Consider the following 15,629-nt stretch of genomic DNA (forward strand, 5'->3'; position numbering starts at 1 on the left):
CTTGAATTTCACAACACTTCCCATCCTGTTTTTCACTGACCCCTAAGACATTCTATCTAACTCTAATCCTATGTTTTAATTTTCCCCAAATCTCCCTCTTATCAAAAACTGGGGAGAGATACCATTTTTTTTTTTTTTTTAAGATGTACTTCCACAGCCATGACCAGGTCAGGGACAGTCAGGTCTAACTTGTGCCATGTAGGACAGATCGCCTCATTAAATTTCATTTTGCAGATCTGATGTGACCAGGAAATGAAGGTGGAGCTAACCATAGTAGAGATAGGGGGTGTGTACTATGCAGACAGTTCCAGTGCAGATGGACAGACAGCTGCTGGAGAGATGGACTTCACTTTCAACCCACTCCATCTGAAAGGTCCAGTAAGTTTGTGAGTGTGAATCAGGAAGAGAAACAGATTGGTAAACATTTTCTTCAGACATCAAGCCACTTAGATATCCAACTGTCCTATGAACCTCTTCCTGAGAATCATCATCAGCAAACCCAAAGGTCAAGAAGGATGATCTCTGTATCCTGAGGTTTGAGGATTTACTCAGGCTGCAGACCCATCCCCACTCATTCTCATGTTCCTCAGCAGAGTGGGCAGGGATACTGCCTTATTTATCTTGGTAAAGCCAATCCCCAGCAGAAGGCTTGGCACATTGGAAGACACTCAGCAAATGTTTATTGAACTGCTACATGTTTCACAGGGAAATAAATATAGGTCAGTGCTGTAGAGTTCCTGAAAAAGCAGAACTCCAGCCAAATTCTGCTCTTCAAACAGGCAGATTATATGTACATACATATATACACACCGTCACAGAACACATGGACCACTGTAACAACCCACAAACAAATAGACTGTGCTGCCTGCCTTGTGCCAAGATGGGGGAAGGGAGGAGAGGAGGTGGTGGAATTAATCCTGCTGTTGTTGAGTGCCATCAAGTTGATTCCGACTCATAGTGACCCTTCGTGACAGAGTAGAACTGGCCCCCATAGAGTTTCCTAAGTTGTAATCTTTATGGGACCAGATCTCCAGGGCTTCTGAGTGAATCACAAACAGCCGAGCCTTCCCAAGAAGGACCTAGGCTTTTAACCCCAAAAAAACCTGGGGAAAAAGCAGGTGAAGGCAGTGATGTCTTCACTGTGACACAACAATCTATTTTCCAAATGGGTTGACCCTTGGCTCATTTCCCAGGTAAAAATCACTTTCAAACTGAGATATGCTTTTGGGATCTTTCCCTTAGCAAAAACCCTTCCCCTTACTTCATTGAAGCTTTTTTACAAATGGTCTATCTTTGACACTTAAATAGCAAGACAGAGAACCTAACTGAGCAATTCCTCATTCATCCAGCACCATCAGGAAAGGAATGAGGTATGCTGCACACAAGAAAGGGCATTTTGAGAAGGCTGAATCTTTTAAATGAAACTTGTTGATGGAAAGCTTTCTAAAATTATGTCCTTCCCTGCCTTCATAAAATAACGAATAAAAATTCAACTTTTTTTTTTTTTTTTTTGATAAACAAGAGTCATTATAAAAATCAGTAATATAGGATCTCTTAGAAAGTAGTCTTTGGGATATTTGAACTTTTATTAAATCTTCCATTTCTGTGCTTTCATTTTTGTTTTAGATAGACTGTTTCTGTTCTCTCTTGGGATGTTAGCACTACCTCTTTTCTATGTACTTTCTCTTGTCCTCTTCTCATGTGCGTTTCTAAGCTGTTGTGACTTAGGAATTCAAACAATTAAGTGCTGTTAGAAACACAAAACTCAACAGAGGTGACATGCAGCTTTTCCTTTTCCCCACTTCCTCTAACTGGGTTTGGAAGCCTTTGAGGGTGTTCCTCCCATACCTTGCGCCTAACATTGCTGTGGTACTTAATGCATCAGAGTAGAATATTCTGCTTGCTCATTTGTCTCTCCTCACTCAACAGTCACCTAAGTAGGGCTGGCTGTGGAGACTGTGATGTATTTTTTCTAGACCCCCAAAGCACAGCCCCGGGCCCAGCAGGACGAGGATATTTGGGAACGTTTGTTCAGTGAGTCAGTGAGTGTATGAAATAAGGTGAGTCGGCACTACCAAGGATCTGAGACCTCTTTCTATGGAGGAAAAGACCATGGGCTTTAGAGTATGGGTTTCATGATTACTGTTTACACAGTTTACAAGCCCTTGATGCTTTGAATTTAGCTCTGTCCCATAAAGCCAAAGCTGCTAAGAAATATTTTACCCACAAGTAGTATATTACATCTAATTTTCCTGTGAAAATTGGGTTTTGTGATAGCAGTGTTAAAATGCATTTAAAATATCCACCATGTTTCCTCAGCATCTCTGTGAGCAAACAGGAAAAAAAAAAATAAGGTCAAAGAGACATTCGTCCATTCGGAAGAGTCTCTGCATCAGAAAGGAGTCAAAGGCCATCTTACCTCACCTTCACCACATCCCAAGACTTCTTGGGACTCAAATGGCTTCCCAACCTGCAGCCTCTCTTGGAATGTTATGAGAGCTGGCCATGTTTCAGTCACTACTTCTGCGTCAAAGGGGCGAGGTGGGGACAGTTTTTTTCTAGTCCAGCTCCAGTCTATCCATGCCCTGCCCAAAGCACAGTCACTAAATCCCAGGCCCACAATGGAATCTGAGGATATCCTGGCTCCTCCATAGGGACTGGCGACTGCTGTTCTCCCCCCTCCCCACAAGAAATTCATGCTCCACTCCATAGACCACGCTGGTCTCTGTCTAGGTAGGCCCTTGCCGTGGAGGCAGACAGGCGAGGATGGAAACATGACACAAGCTGGTGGCAAGCCAGGCAAGCACCCCAACCCCTTGGCAGCACAAAAGATGGAGTCACAGAACACCACAGATGAGAGGCTCAGCCTGGTGCACCAGCCAAAATGCTGAAGAGTGCTTCAATACAAAGAAAATAAACCAAAATGACTTGCAGGAAGCCTGGGGGCGGCCAGGAGAACCCCTGGTTAAGCAAGTGATGGAGTCGGCACTGAGCCAGAAGCAATGGAATGCGGCGCTTGGAGACACAGATCAGATCATCTTACGCTTCTCCTGGGCCGACAGCCCCGTGCTGACTTCTTCAGCACTTTGTAAAGCACGTTGATCAAAGGTTCATTATTTTTTATCTGTTCCAAACAAAAAGGCAAATACAACAAAACATAACAGGTGAGACATCAAATGACACTTGAAGAAGCCAGAATTTGGGGAACTGGAAAGGGGAGCCCTGAAGGAGGATGTGTGCTGTGCATTTAAATAACCTGGTCCGAATTTTGGTTGTGCTACTTCCCAGCTGAGCAACCTCACTCACTGAGTGAGGCATCAGTGTCCTCATCTATAATCAGGGGGCCAATCAACTCTGCCTTGCTTGGGACCCTGGTGCAGGCTAGTTTGTGTGAACGTGCTGCTTCTTTCCTGGTTCTGCTGCAGAAGGCAAGAAGGAACACTACAGCTCTTTCATCTTTGCATCCTCCTTTGTCCTCTCCTCATCACATCCTTTATAGAGATTGAATCTTATTGCATTCATTCATCTCACCTCTCCCCCAACATTCTCTGCCTTAAGCCCCCCAAGACCCTCACCTCCACACCTGCCTGACATCTAAATAATTATGTCATACCAGTTATCCCCAAATGCTTACAGTCCCTTTCACGGAATATAACCCCACCCTCTAGGGTAGTGAATCTCAACCCTGGTTGAATGCTGGATTTACCCAGGCAGCTTCAAGAGATTCTGATGTAATTGGTCTGGACTGGGGCTGGGCGTCAAGATTCCTAGAAGTCCTCCTGGGTTATTCTAACATGCATCAAGGATTGAGGACCACAGTTCTGAAACAGAAGCCCTGGGGGAGCAGTGGTTAAAATGCTTGGCTGCTAACCAAAAGGTTGGTGGTTCAAATTCACCAGGCACTTTCCGGGAGAATGATGTGGCATAGCAATTTGCTTCTGTAAAGATTTATAGCCTTGGAAACCCTATGGGGCAGTTCAACTCTGGCCTATAGGGTCACTGTGAGTCAGAATCGACTCCACCAGTGAGTTTTTGGTTCTAAAACAGCACTTCTTAAACCTTAGCAAGCATCAGAATCACCTGGGGAAAAAAAAAAAACTAAACCAAACTCACTGTGGTTGAGTGATCCCAACTCAGAGTGACCCCTCTTTGGGTTTCAGAGGTGGTATTTCTACGGAAGTAGATAACCTAGATAACCCAATCTTCCTTCCCGAAGAGTGGACTTCTCATTAGCAGTCAAATGCCTTACGCACTATGCCACCAGAGCTCCTGGAGGACATGTTGATACACAGATTCCCTGGGCCCTACCACAGAGGTTCTCCCTGAGATAATCTAGGGTGGGACCTGTGATTTGCATTTCTAACCAAGTCTCAGGTATTGCCAACGTTGCCTCTGGGGCCACACTTTAAAAACCACTGCCTTGAAAGAATGTTTCTCAACCCTGTCTACACATTAAGACTACCTGGGGAGTTTTTAAGAGAGCAATACCTGAAAATTGCCAGTGGTGGCATAGTGCCTAAGGCATTTATTTGACTGTTAACCAGAAGGCTGGCTGTCCAAACCCAAACCCACCAGCCACTCCTCGGAAGGAAGATTGGGCAATCTACTTCCATAGTGATACTGCCTCAGAAACCCAAGGTCAGATCCAACTCGATGGCAGTGAGTTTGTTTTGTCTTTTTGGTTTATGGGGTAAGATTCAAGCATCGATATTCACTTGAAAATTTACCTGGTAATTCTAGTGCATAGCCAGGGTTGACCAGCTCTGTTCTAGAACAACACACCTCAAACTTTACTGTGCATATAAATCACCCCAGAGCTTGATAAAAACAATGCAGGATTCTGGGGACTACTTCCAGATGTTCTAATTCAATTAAAAAAAAAGTTACCATTGAGTCAGTTTCTACTTACAGCAACTCCTGTGTATCAGAGTAGAACTGTGCCCCACAGGGTTTTCAAGGACTGGTTTCCTGGAAGAAGATCACCAGGTCTTCCTTCCAAGGTGTCTCTGGGTAGGTTGAAACTGTCAGTCTTTCTGTTAGCACCTGAATGCATTAACTGTTTATGACAATAAGGCATTCCTCTAATTCAATAAAATCAAACTCCTTGCTGTTGAGTTGATTCCAACTCATAATAATCCTACAGAACAGATTAGAACTGCCCCATAGGGTTTTGTAGGCTGCCTCTTTACTGGAGCAGGTCTTTCTCCCAAGGAGCAGCTGGTGGGTTCGAACCTATGACCTTTCAGCTAAGCAGCCAAGCACTTATCCAGCACTCCTTGGCTCTAATTCAATAGAACCCTCCAAATCTGCATTTCACCAAGCTCCCTAGTGATCCTGAAATGGGAGGCCTCCCAGACCACAACTTAAGAAATTGCTCTAGAAACTCTGGAAACAGAACCTAAACAGAGAAGAACTGATCCTACGTTCAAACAGGAAGAGTTCAGAAGTCAGGCATGTAACACCACTGATCATGTGCCTATCACCAGGGACAAAAGCCTCTTTGGGGTTGACTGCAACCTCCTCTCCCTATAAAGGCACCACCTGAGCAGCCTGCAGATACCCTCTTCTCCATCTCACCTTCCAGGCTGTACTTCTCAGCTGCATAATAACAATCCAAGCTGTTAAAAACCATGCATCCTCACATGCTACAGCCCAGGTATAGAGCTCTGAAAAGCAGAACTTCGATGACAAAAATACAATTCAGTGAATACATCTTTAGGGTGGACGAGGTACGTGGTTTGGAAGAAAAAAGGCAGGTGTGAAGTCAGTTGCTGGATTTGATCTCCAGCAGTGTACTTTGCAGAAATTACTTAACTTCTCTGATACCTGGGTTTCTGCTCAGTAAAACGGGGATAATCATCCCTATTGCTCAAAATTGCTGAGAGGATTAAATGAGAGAATGAATACAAAGTGCCCCAAATATTTAACCAATGTGGAGATTTTTTTTTCATCTAGTCACAACCAAACAAAATGCCAGAGAAGTGAGCATTTCCAAAAGGAGTATTAATACAGAGTGTCTTCTATAAAACTGGAGTGTGTCTTATTTCATGCACTTGGCACCACAGCAGGAAGCTCACTTCAGGAAGAAAAAGGTCTACAGTGTGTGAGGAAGCAATCACCACCCAAGTAATTCTGGAAGCTGAGCATGAGAGCATGAGCTTATCAGGTGTGTGTGGGAGCCGGGGGGTGGGGAATGGGCAGAGAGATGGGCTCTGGATCCTGGCTGGGAGGACTTAAGCCTTTGGGGCAGGAACATGGAGGACCCTAGGTCAACGTGGCAGAAGTAGGGGGGCATGTCAACTGATCAGATGCCGGCAGGGAGAGTCTCCTTCTCCAGAGAGACTTACCTCCTCACCTTTCCTCCCAAGGACCCAGGAGGGACTTCTTAGTGGTAGATCTCATAAGAAGCTGGTCACAGAGGGGCCTGTACTTGTCTCTATCCCAGGCCACAGGTGATCTTCAGGGCCCATTCAATTGTGTTCACAGAGGCTCTCACCTCAGGGATCCCACCCGGGCTCAGCAACCGCTCATTTTTTCTGGCGTATCATAGAATTTCAAGGACCAGCAGGCCTTCAAGATTATCCTAATCCTCAGTTGTACCTCCAGTGAGCTAGTCCTTTTAGAAAAATCTTTCTTTTATTAAACTGAAGCCTGTGTGCTGGTAGCTTCCATCCATGTTTCTTAATTCCTCCTTAAGGCCACAGAAAACGCTTCAGAGCTTCGTGTCTCTGGGTCTTTCCTGCATCATCTCTTCTTTAAACTCAAGAGCCCTAACTCCTTCAACCACTCTACACTGTGGCTTCGTGAGCTGCTGTTGTGTTTCTTTTTTATACTGAGCTTGTCATCCCCTTAAGGAACGCCTCTCTCACTTCACACAGGTTCCATCCTGAGAGAAGTTAACCTGGGTTTGTAGGTGGTCACTTTCCTAACCATGTGGAGGCAGCTCTCATTCAGGAGGAAAAACAGAGGCTGGCACACAAAGGGAAGTAAAGCTGTAATGATGTGGCCTAAGCCCCCCGAAACCTCCTGGCTACATGAACCAGGATATTCCCTTTTTGCCTTAGGTTGATTTGGATTTCAGTCACTTGCAAATAAAAGCTTCACATGCAACAAGCTCCTTGGCCATGGGTCTTCAGGCCCTCAGCACCTCTCTTCTGATTCCAGCCCTCCCCTCATCTGGATTGCTAAAGTGGGACACCAGTCTCAGAACCCTATACCCTGACTGGGTCTGAGCAGGGCAGAGCAGGCCCATAGCCTCCCTGATCTGGGCATTCTTCCTTCCTAAGGGAGGCTGAGGTGGTGCCAGCCTTTCTGGCAGCCACACCAGCACTATGACTCACGCACTGTGCAAACCTCAGCATCCTTTTCCATGTGTGCCTCAGATAAGCCAAACCTCATCTACTCTGCTGGTGCAGTTCATTTAGGGTCTGGTTCCTCGAGGGGAGCTTAGCGACTGGTGTAACAACTACCAGACTGAGGAAATTTAGGTGTAATAAAGCTGTTTTCCATGACATACAGGGGCTGCTTCCAGGAAATCCAATCAATACCCAATGTTCTGATCACACACAGCTCCTAGCTAGTAAAACACCCCAGGGATGCAACTTGCCTCTGTCAATCACATCAAACACATTTCCTGGCATAATGACCCAAGCTAGGCTCCATAAAACACTTAATGTCTTAGGGCACACAGTAGTAGAAGCAGAGATGTAGCAGTAGCCACACAGCAAGGTAATTAAGAACGCAGGCCTCAGAATCAGATGTACAACTATGTACCCACCCACCAATAGCTACTTGTGTGGTCTTGGGAAAGTGATTCACCTGTCTGAGCTTCAGCCAGTAAGAAGAGGCTAACACTGACTCTTACATGGTTACTAGGATGGGGAGGTTGCTAATAATTTAAGGAAAACAGAGCAATCCTCTATTGTTGTTATTAAGCTTCTGTTGGGAGTTAGTAAACAAAAGGAATCCTGGCTAGGCTATGCTATCCTGTGCCTCAGTTTCCTTCTCTAAATCTCTTCTAGCTCAAATTCTATGATCTTGAAATAAAACCAACCTGAGGTTCCATCTTGATTCCAAGACCTATTTAAAGCTTCAGCTATCATAGACAGGAAATCAGCCGACACATATTTCCTACTACTCTCACTCCGTTTATTAAGTTCTCTTGCATTTTGCACCAAGCCCTCTGGGAGCTTTTTGTGGCGCACTTGTGCTGCTGGTGAGCTGATCATTTCACACAGTTCCTAGGGGTATGTGGATGCTCTACAAACATTTCTGGGCCAAGTGATTAGTCCCAGGACAAAGTGAGAAGAACAGAGCAGGCAGCAGAGTGACTAACTGCCAGGAAGGCCGAGGACAGGTATGTGTACAGGGCAGGTGGAGGCTTGACAACTGGTAGACCTCTCTCCATGTCACATGGAGGTGGTGGAAAGGCCCCCTGCCCTGTCCCATCAAGCTGTAGAGGATGCGCTGGGCTGTAACATTTAGTTCACAAAGCCACGTTTGTCCAAGCAGTTAGAATCCTTAGGTATTAACTACCATACTGAAATTCTCACTTAAGCTCTGTGAGATCTGACTGCCAAGTAAGCTAGAAAATGCCCTGCCTTTGAAAGAATGCTCCTTGTTTTCCTCATGTCTCAAAGTCAGGCCTAGGCTAGAATCAGGACCTAGACTAGCTGCCCTCACCTTCCCTCCTCTGGCCCAGCCTTGCCACCCCCACCCTGCCTCTCCTTAGCTCCCACAGCATCCTGCCCTCTCCTCTCTACCATCCCCCGAGTCCTCTGACCCTTTGAAGCCCCACACACATACCACCTCCTCCAAGAAGCCTTCCCAGTATTCTATCCCAAAGTGACCCTCCTCTTTTTGGCTCTATGCACTGGGCTTAACAGTTCTTTGTACATTTGTTGTATTATAAATCTGTGTTATTTTGGGAACTTTCTTTCCCCATCCCAGATGTGGAAGATTCTCAAGGCCAGAGAGTCTCAATTTTTCTTTTATCTCCCATAAGCTTCTGCTGAGCTGAGTGCACAGCAAATGCTCAGCAGACGCGTAAGTTAACTGGCTGATTTCTAGTTAAAGGCCCTGATAATTGCCTCAGTACGAGGAGGGCTCCCTCTGCTGCCTTAGGACAACACTTGTACAAGGCTGAATAAAGGTATCCTCATCTCAAGCCAGGTACACTCTGGGAATGGGAGGTGCACCCCCATGGTAGTCACCTGGGTGTTCCACAGGCCCCTCTCCCACGTTCTCACATCCATGGTTATTAGAGGTCACATTCCTTGAGTCTATTGCATGGCTCAGGCATAAGAAGTGCTTTTCACAGTGGGAAGTTTCAGAGAGCTGTGGGAACAGAACAATAGCAGCTCTCTTTCAAGCAGAATGCCTCTCACTTCCACGGGAGCTTCCTGGGACTCTCTCTGCTGGGAAGCCTGATTTTGAGCCTGGAGCTTTATTACCTTCAGGGCCACAATGTTCCTCTCCTAAATGGAGACAGGAGACTACAGCTGAGCCACAAAGCCATATAATCCCACATGGAGCTTGCTCCACCACCAACAAAACCAAACAATCCACCAGACTACTTGTGGCTGAAAACATACATCAGTGGCACTTTATGAACCACACACACATACCTCTGCTCCCACTGGAGGTTCTGAAGATGTCACTGATTACTACTGGGAGGCACTTTTGTTTCTGATCAAAGAGAGAAAGAGATCAAGATTTCATGCCCTCATTCTTGAGCTTTGGTTTATTCTTGAGCTAAAGACCAATCAGCAGAATTCATAAGAAAAGTGAGGAGTCTCCAGTGTCTAAGGATGTAAGCAATGAAACTCTTTGGATTCAGACAGGGACATCTTCATTTGGCCTGTGACTTTGGGCTTGGCTCCAAGGAGGCTAACACTCAGAAAAGTGAGTGTCCAAGGAAGGCAAGACCCTTTATGTCACTCACCTTTAGGTCCAGGTACTCCAGGTCTTTCTTCAGCTGGAGGTAGGTATCATCAGCCTTCAAATGAAGCACAGAGGATAAAATAAATAAATAAAAAGACAGTTACAGTTATGAACACCAAGGGTTTCCATAACTCAGGGCTTCATGTGTGACTTATTCACATTGTGCAGCCTGAAGGACAAGGTACCCCAGCAGAGCAGCACACCCAGGGCCACAAAGGAAGCACAAATGTCTTGCTGCAACTCAGAGACTCCTTTCAGCATGGTGGATCTTGCAGGTCAGTGTGGGCATGGCCAGCTTGTCCCCCTCCCCACCCTATCAGCTTGGAGATGAATTTGACGGGGAGGAAGGTGACAGCACCCCCCCCATACAAACACACACAAGGCTAGAACAGCAGTGCAACTGAGGTGGGTGGTGAGCTCCTGAGACAGAACTAGAGAGGTCTACCTGGAATGGGACATGTTTACATCTGAGTTAGGGTCCATCAATCACCAATGTTCCAGTTCTTTCATCAAACCTTTGAAATGGGTCATTCGCAATGCATGAAGCAAGATGACCCCCTGACTGATGTGGATGGGTGCCTAGAAGAGGCAAGGTGATGACCTGGGTGACCTAAGGAAGTCCCACTATAAACTGGATTCTAGAACAATAAGTACCAGCAGTCGCTAGAAATTTCCCGTAAGTCTTGGCTCTTTTTACTCAGCATGGAGCCAATGAGACTGTGCCAGGAGCTAATCGAGAGAGTTCCAGTCAGACCTATCTGTTTGTGGCATCTCTGACAGTCTGTCAAGTTCTTCAGAATAATTACTGGAACAGTGAGAACAAGACTTTGATTTCCTAGAATTCGTGCTGTCCTGTGTAGCACATCACAGATGCTAACTGTGAAGCAGAGGGGCTGTGGAAACTTAAGAGAAACAGTCCAGGTACCACTTTCTTGACAGACTAAGAGGGCTGGGCAAAATGGTCCTTGTTTACTGCTCTGAGGTGAAACAATTATGCAAAAAAATGATGTGAGAAGCTCAGGAAGCTCTTTTAAGCATGGGAGGGCCTGAAGGACCACTGTCAGGGCTTGCAAGTGGCTTGCATTAGTGGCTTGCAAAATCTTGTCTTCCTAACTGTCCCCTTACCCATTCCTACCTTCCCCTTTAGCTTGGTTCCTACTCACTTTCCAAAGAAATCAAAAGAACAGAGCAGAGATATGTTATCAAAAGTCACTCAAATTCACAACTTATGGTTTTTGCATATGTTCCCTTCTATTTAGTTTTTTTTATTTCATTTTTTTAAATGCATTTCTTGAGTCCCTCAGGTCTCACTAAAACAAAATGGGCAAGGTCATGGTCCCCTTCCTTCCTCAGCTGTCCCCTGCCTATCTCTGTATAGCCTGGAGGACCAGCGTCATGTGGCTAAACCCATTCCTGTCTGAGGACAACCCTAGGGAAGAGTCACCTTCTTTAAGCTGCTTGAGAAGCCTGGGAAAGTGATTCCCAGGCTATTTCTCAAGGACATTGCCTGTAGAGTCCCAGTGGCCTGGAAACAGTTTAGTACACTATGCCAGACATTACTTGGACTTTGGTTCCATTCTTCATGATACTAGCTGAGGGACCCTGGGCCAGTCATTTCTCCTTCTGGATCTGTTACCTCACACGTGGCAATAAGCCCTGTCCTGTGCATCCTCTCCCAGTTTATTGTGAGGTTCAGCAGGAGAAGAGATTGAAAATACAGGGCACTGTCCACACAGGAGAGGGCACTATGCATTCTCCCTCCCATCTGACCCACACCCTTTAGCAGCCCCAGGAGTGCCCAAGGTGGCAACAAGGACAACAGCCAGCATAGCCCTTTGGACATGACCACACACCAGCCTGGCAGTCACTACTTACAGCCAGAGAAGCCACAGTTCAGGTCCCTCACACCACATGCAGCCACCCTCCCCAGCACAGAGGCATGGGCTCCACCACCACTAGACTGTCTGGCAGTTGCACCCAAAAGCAAACAGGCAGGAAATGAGGGAGAGAGCCAGACAGCAAATACAGACTACAGCGCGGGTACACGGGAACATAGACCAGCATGTCACTCCTGCCTCTGAGTGGCCTGGTGCAGAGAGAGCCCACCACTGCTGACCTGGGAGGTGGGAAAGGTCAGCTGGTGCTGCAGTAACTGGCCGATGGCGAAATCACGCACACTGGCCAGCTTGGCCTGGTGCCGCCGTAACCGGGTAAGAAGCAGTGAGAGCTCCTCCAGCTGCAGGTGTGTAGACACAATACGAGGAAATGAGGCACTGCAGGAGCACAACGCTATAATTACACTCTTCACCGTGGGCCGGGACAGCACTGGTGTGACACCATTAAGCAAATATTGCATTAATTTTGTCATTAGGACAAATAAAGGTGCTGGCAGATAAGGGGCTAGTTTTTTCAGGAGTGTAGCAACCAACAATGCAACCTCACCCAGACTTGAGTTTTGAAGACAGAGTTAACTAGTCAAAGTCAGGACCAGGAGAGAAAGGAGAAAAACAGGTGGCTGAAAAATGCTTCAGGCAAAAATCTACCCCAAAGTGAAGACAAGCCCAGTATTCCCCTCCACATCCTCCTAAGTTCTTTGCCTCCTCTAGAGAGAACCCACTGCTACCTGATGACCTTGATCAAGTCACTGTCCTCTGAGCCTCACTTTCCTCATCTCTAAAATGGGGTGAATAGCTGCCCTACAGACTGCATTTGGCTGGCCCAGGGGAGAAAAACCTGCTGAGAGAGTGCTTTGTAGGCTGTATCATATCACTCACTCGGAGAGATGAGGAGTTGCTTACCGATTTTCCATGTAAGCTGGGAGCGCTGACTGTGTGGGTCATGTAACCCATGGAGGGCATGGAGCGCCGGTCCACGTGAGAGGAGTTCTGCAGGTGGGGAGCAAGAAGTCACATTGAGTCGAGGCCTCTGCCACTCACTATCAATGCAGTCTATCACATGGCACTTCACCCCTGAGCTCCAGGCTCCTCATCTGTAAAATAGGGGTGTACTAACCTCACTGGGTGATAACAATGATAAACTGTGAAAGCACTTTGCAGAGTTAAAATTTAAGTTGAGGTTATTATAAATAATTGAGCCGAGCTAACACAGATATCTTTTCGTGTCTTCCAAGCTGCAAGGAAGCAGAGTTCCAGTAGTGTGGCCCTATGTAGGTTACTTTACCTCTCAATGCCTTACAACTCTCATCTGTAAAATGGGCATAATAGCATCTACCTCATAGGATTGTTATAAGAGTTAATTAGAATTAAGCCAAACAATGTGAACTTTATTTTCTTTGAAAGAGCAATGACTGGTACCAAAAAAGTAATGCATGAGTGTTAGCTACCATTGCTCAAACCACTTGGAACTCCAGCACCCTAATGCTGGGCCCCAGCAGCCTCTTGATCCCAAGCCTCACCTTGATGGCGTGGTCCCGCGTCTTCCTGGGAGAACCCCCCAATGAGATGTCCATGCTCCTCCTCTGGTCAGCTGGCTTCACAGTAACCCTCTCAGCTGGCGTGTGTGGCCGCCGGGGTGGAAAGGCTCTCGGGGGCCCAGGGGGAGGGATGTCAGAGGGAGACGGAGGCACAGAGATGGAGCGGGGCACCTCTAGCATGCTTCTGCTCCGGCCCTGGTCAGTAAACTCCGGGGAGCCTGCACAGATGGGCGCCGTGGGGCTTCCGTGCCGGAACTGCTGACGCTGCTGCCACTCATACAGCTGCCACACAGTGCCATCCCGGTGTGCACGGCGCTCCTCACTGGACATCTTCAGATGGCTGGCTCGGTCCTGCGCGTACTTGTAGTCACTCGGCAGGTTGCGGGGTGGTGGGGAGGAGCTCCCCGAGGGGTGTCGGGTGCTTTTGGGAAGAGTCTGGTAGTTTTCTGGGAAGGACAGCGGTTGGCTAGGGCCCTGGCGAGGAAGTGTCTGGTCCGAGGGAAGGCTGAAGAGAAAGGAGAAAGAAAGGTAAGACAACTAAGCAAGTGCTCTCTCAATCTGTAGGTTCTCTTTTGACTCTTTTGGAGAAGTCTTTGGAAGCACATAAAAATTTAATTTTTAGAAGGTCCCATTTATCTAGTTTATCTTCTGTTGTTTGTGCATTTTGGGTTATGCTTGACAGTCTATGCCAGCATGTGAAGGAGTCCTTAAGAACCCCAAAGGAACTATCAAAGCAGACCTACCGAACTCCAGTCACCTCCTCTCTTTGGTTTTCTTTTTCTTTTATTTTTATTTTTGCAGTGTTTCCTCCCCACCCCTCCCACTCCTGGTAACCAACAAAGTTTCCTTCCACATATAAACCTTTCCTTGACTTTTTACAATAATGAACTAATACTATATTTGTCCTTCTGTGATTGACTTATTTCACTCAGCATGATGTCCTCCAAGTTCATCCACATTATCCGGTGTTTTGCCTATTCTACATTATTCTTGAGTGCTGCATAGTATTCCATCATGTGTATGTACCATAGTTGGGTTATCCATTCTTCTCTTCATGGGTACTTAGGTTGTTTCCATCTTTTGGCTATTGTAAACAGTGCTGTGATGAACATGGGTGTGCATATCTCTTCTTCTCCTGGCTCTCACTTCTTTAGGATATATACCTAGTAATGGGATTGCTGGATCAAATAGTATTTCCAATTCCAACTTTTTAAGGAACTGCCACACTGCTTTCCACAGTGGTTGTATCATTTTACAGCCCCACCAGCAGTGTGTGAGTCCCAATCTCTCCACATCCTCATCAGCATTTGTTATTTTCTGCCTTATTGAACTTTGCTATTAGTGCTGGGATGAGATGGTGTCTCACTGTTGTTTTGATTTGTAGCTCTCTAATGGCTAATCGTCATGGATATTTCTTCATGTGTTTGTTGGCCTCCTGAATATCCACTCTGGTGAAGTGTCTATTCATGTCTTCTGTCCATTTTTTAATTGGTTTGGTTGTCTTTTTGTTGTTGAGGTATTAGAGTTTTCTATAAGTTTTAGAGATATGTCCCTTGTCAGATATATCATTGCTGAATATTTTTTCCCGATCTGTAGATTCTCTTTTTACTCTTTTGGAGAAGTCTTTTGAAGCACATAAGAATTTAATTTTTAGAAGGTCCCATTCATCTAATTTATCTTCTGCTGTTTGTGTATTTTGGGTTATGCTTGACTTGTCTATTTATGCCATAAATTAGAGCCCCTAAAATTTTCCCTAGTTTTTCCTTAAGGAGCTTTATAGATTTAATTTTACATTTAAGTCTTTGATCCATCTGGAGTTAAGTTTTTGTGTATGGTGTGAGGTATGGATCTGGTTTCATTTTTCTGCAAATAAATATCCAATTTTGGAAGCACAGTTTGTTAAAGAGACCATTTCTTCCCATGTAATGGATTTCAGCCCTTTGTCAAAAATCAGTTGACCATAGGTCGATGGATCTATTTCTGGGTTCTCAATTCTGTTCTACTGGTCTATGTGTCTATACGTACCAATAGCAGGCTGTTTTGACTACTGTGGCTGTATAGCAGGTTTTAAGATCTGGGAGTGTGAGACCTCCTACTTTGTTCTTCTTCTTCAATAATGCTTTGCTTATCCAAGGTCTCTTTCCTTTCCATATTAAATTGTTGTTGTTGTTATGTGTCATCAAGTCAGACCCGACTCATAGCAACCCCTCCTTGGGTTTCCAAGGCAGTATCACTATGGAAGTAGATTACCCAA

The 15,629-nt window shown here is 45.9% G+C and overlaps 1 protein-coding gene across 1 annotated transcript in view; it reads right to left on the reverse strand.

Moving 5' to 3' along the window:
• PLEKHA7 (pleckstrin homology domain containing A7) overlaps positions 1-15,629 on the reverse strand; it is a 323,263-nt gene that overhangs the window by 45,939 nt on the left and 261,695 nt on the right. The window contains exons 11-13 of the mRNA XM_007956820.2: positions 13,358-13,880; positions 12,741-12,827; positions 9,944-9,997 (exon numbers count right to left, since the gene is read on the reverse strand). Coding sequence (XP_007955011.2) covers positions 9,944-9,997; positions 12,741-12,827; positions 13,358-13,880 — 664 coding nt within the window. The remainder of the gene's footprint in view (positions 1-9,943; positions 9,998-12,740; positions 12,828-13,357; positions 13,881-15,629) is intronic.

This window comes from Orycteropus afer, unplaced genomic scaffold (assembly GCF_000298275.1).
Source record: "Orycteropus afer afer isolate SDZICR_OR568_19922 unplaced genomic scaffold, OryAfe1.0 scaffold00014, whole genome shotgun sequence".
NCBI classification, from domain to species: domain Eukaryota; kingdom Metazoa; phylum Chordata; class Mammalia; order Tubulidentata; family Orycteropodidae; genus Orycteropus; species Orycteropus afer.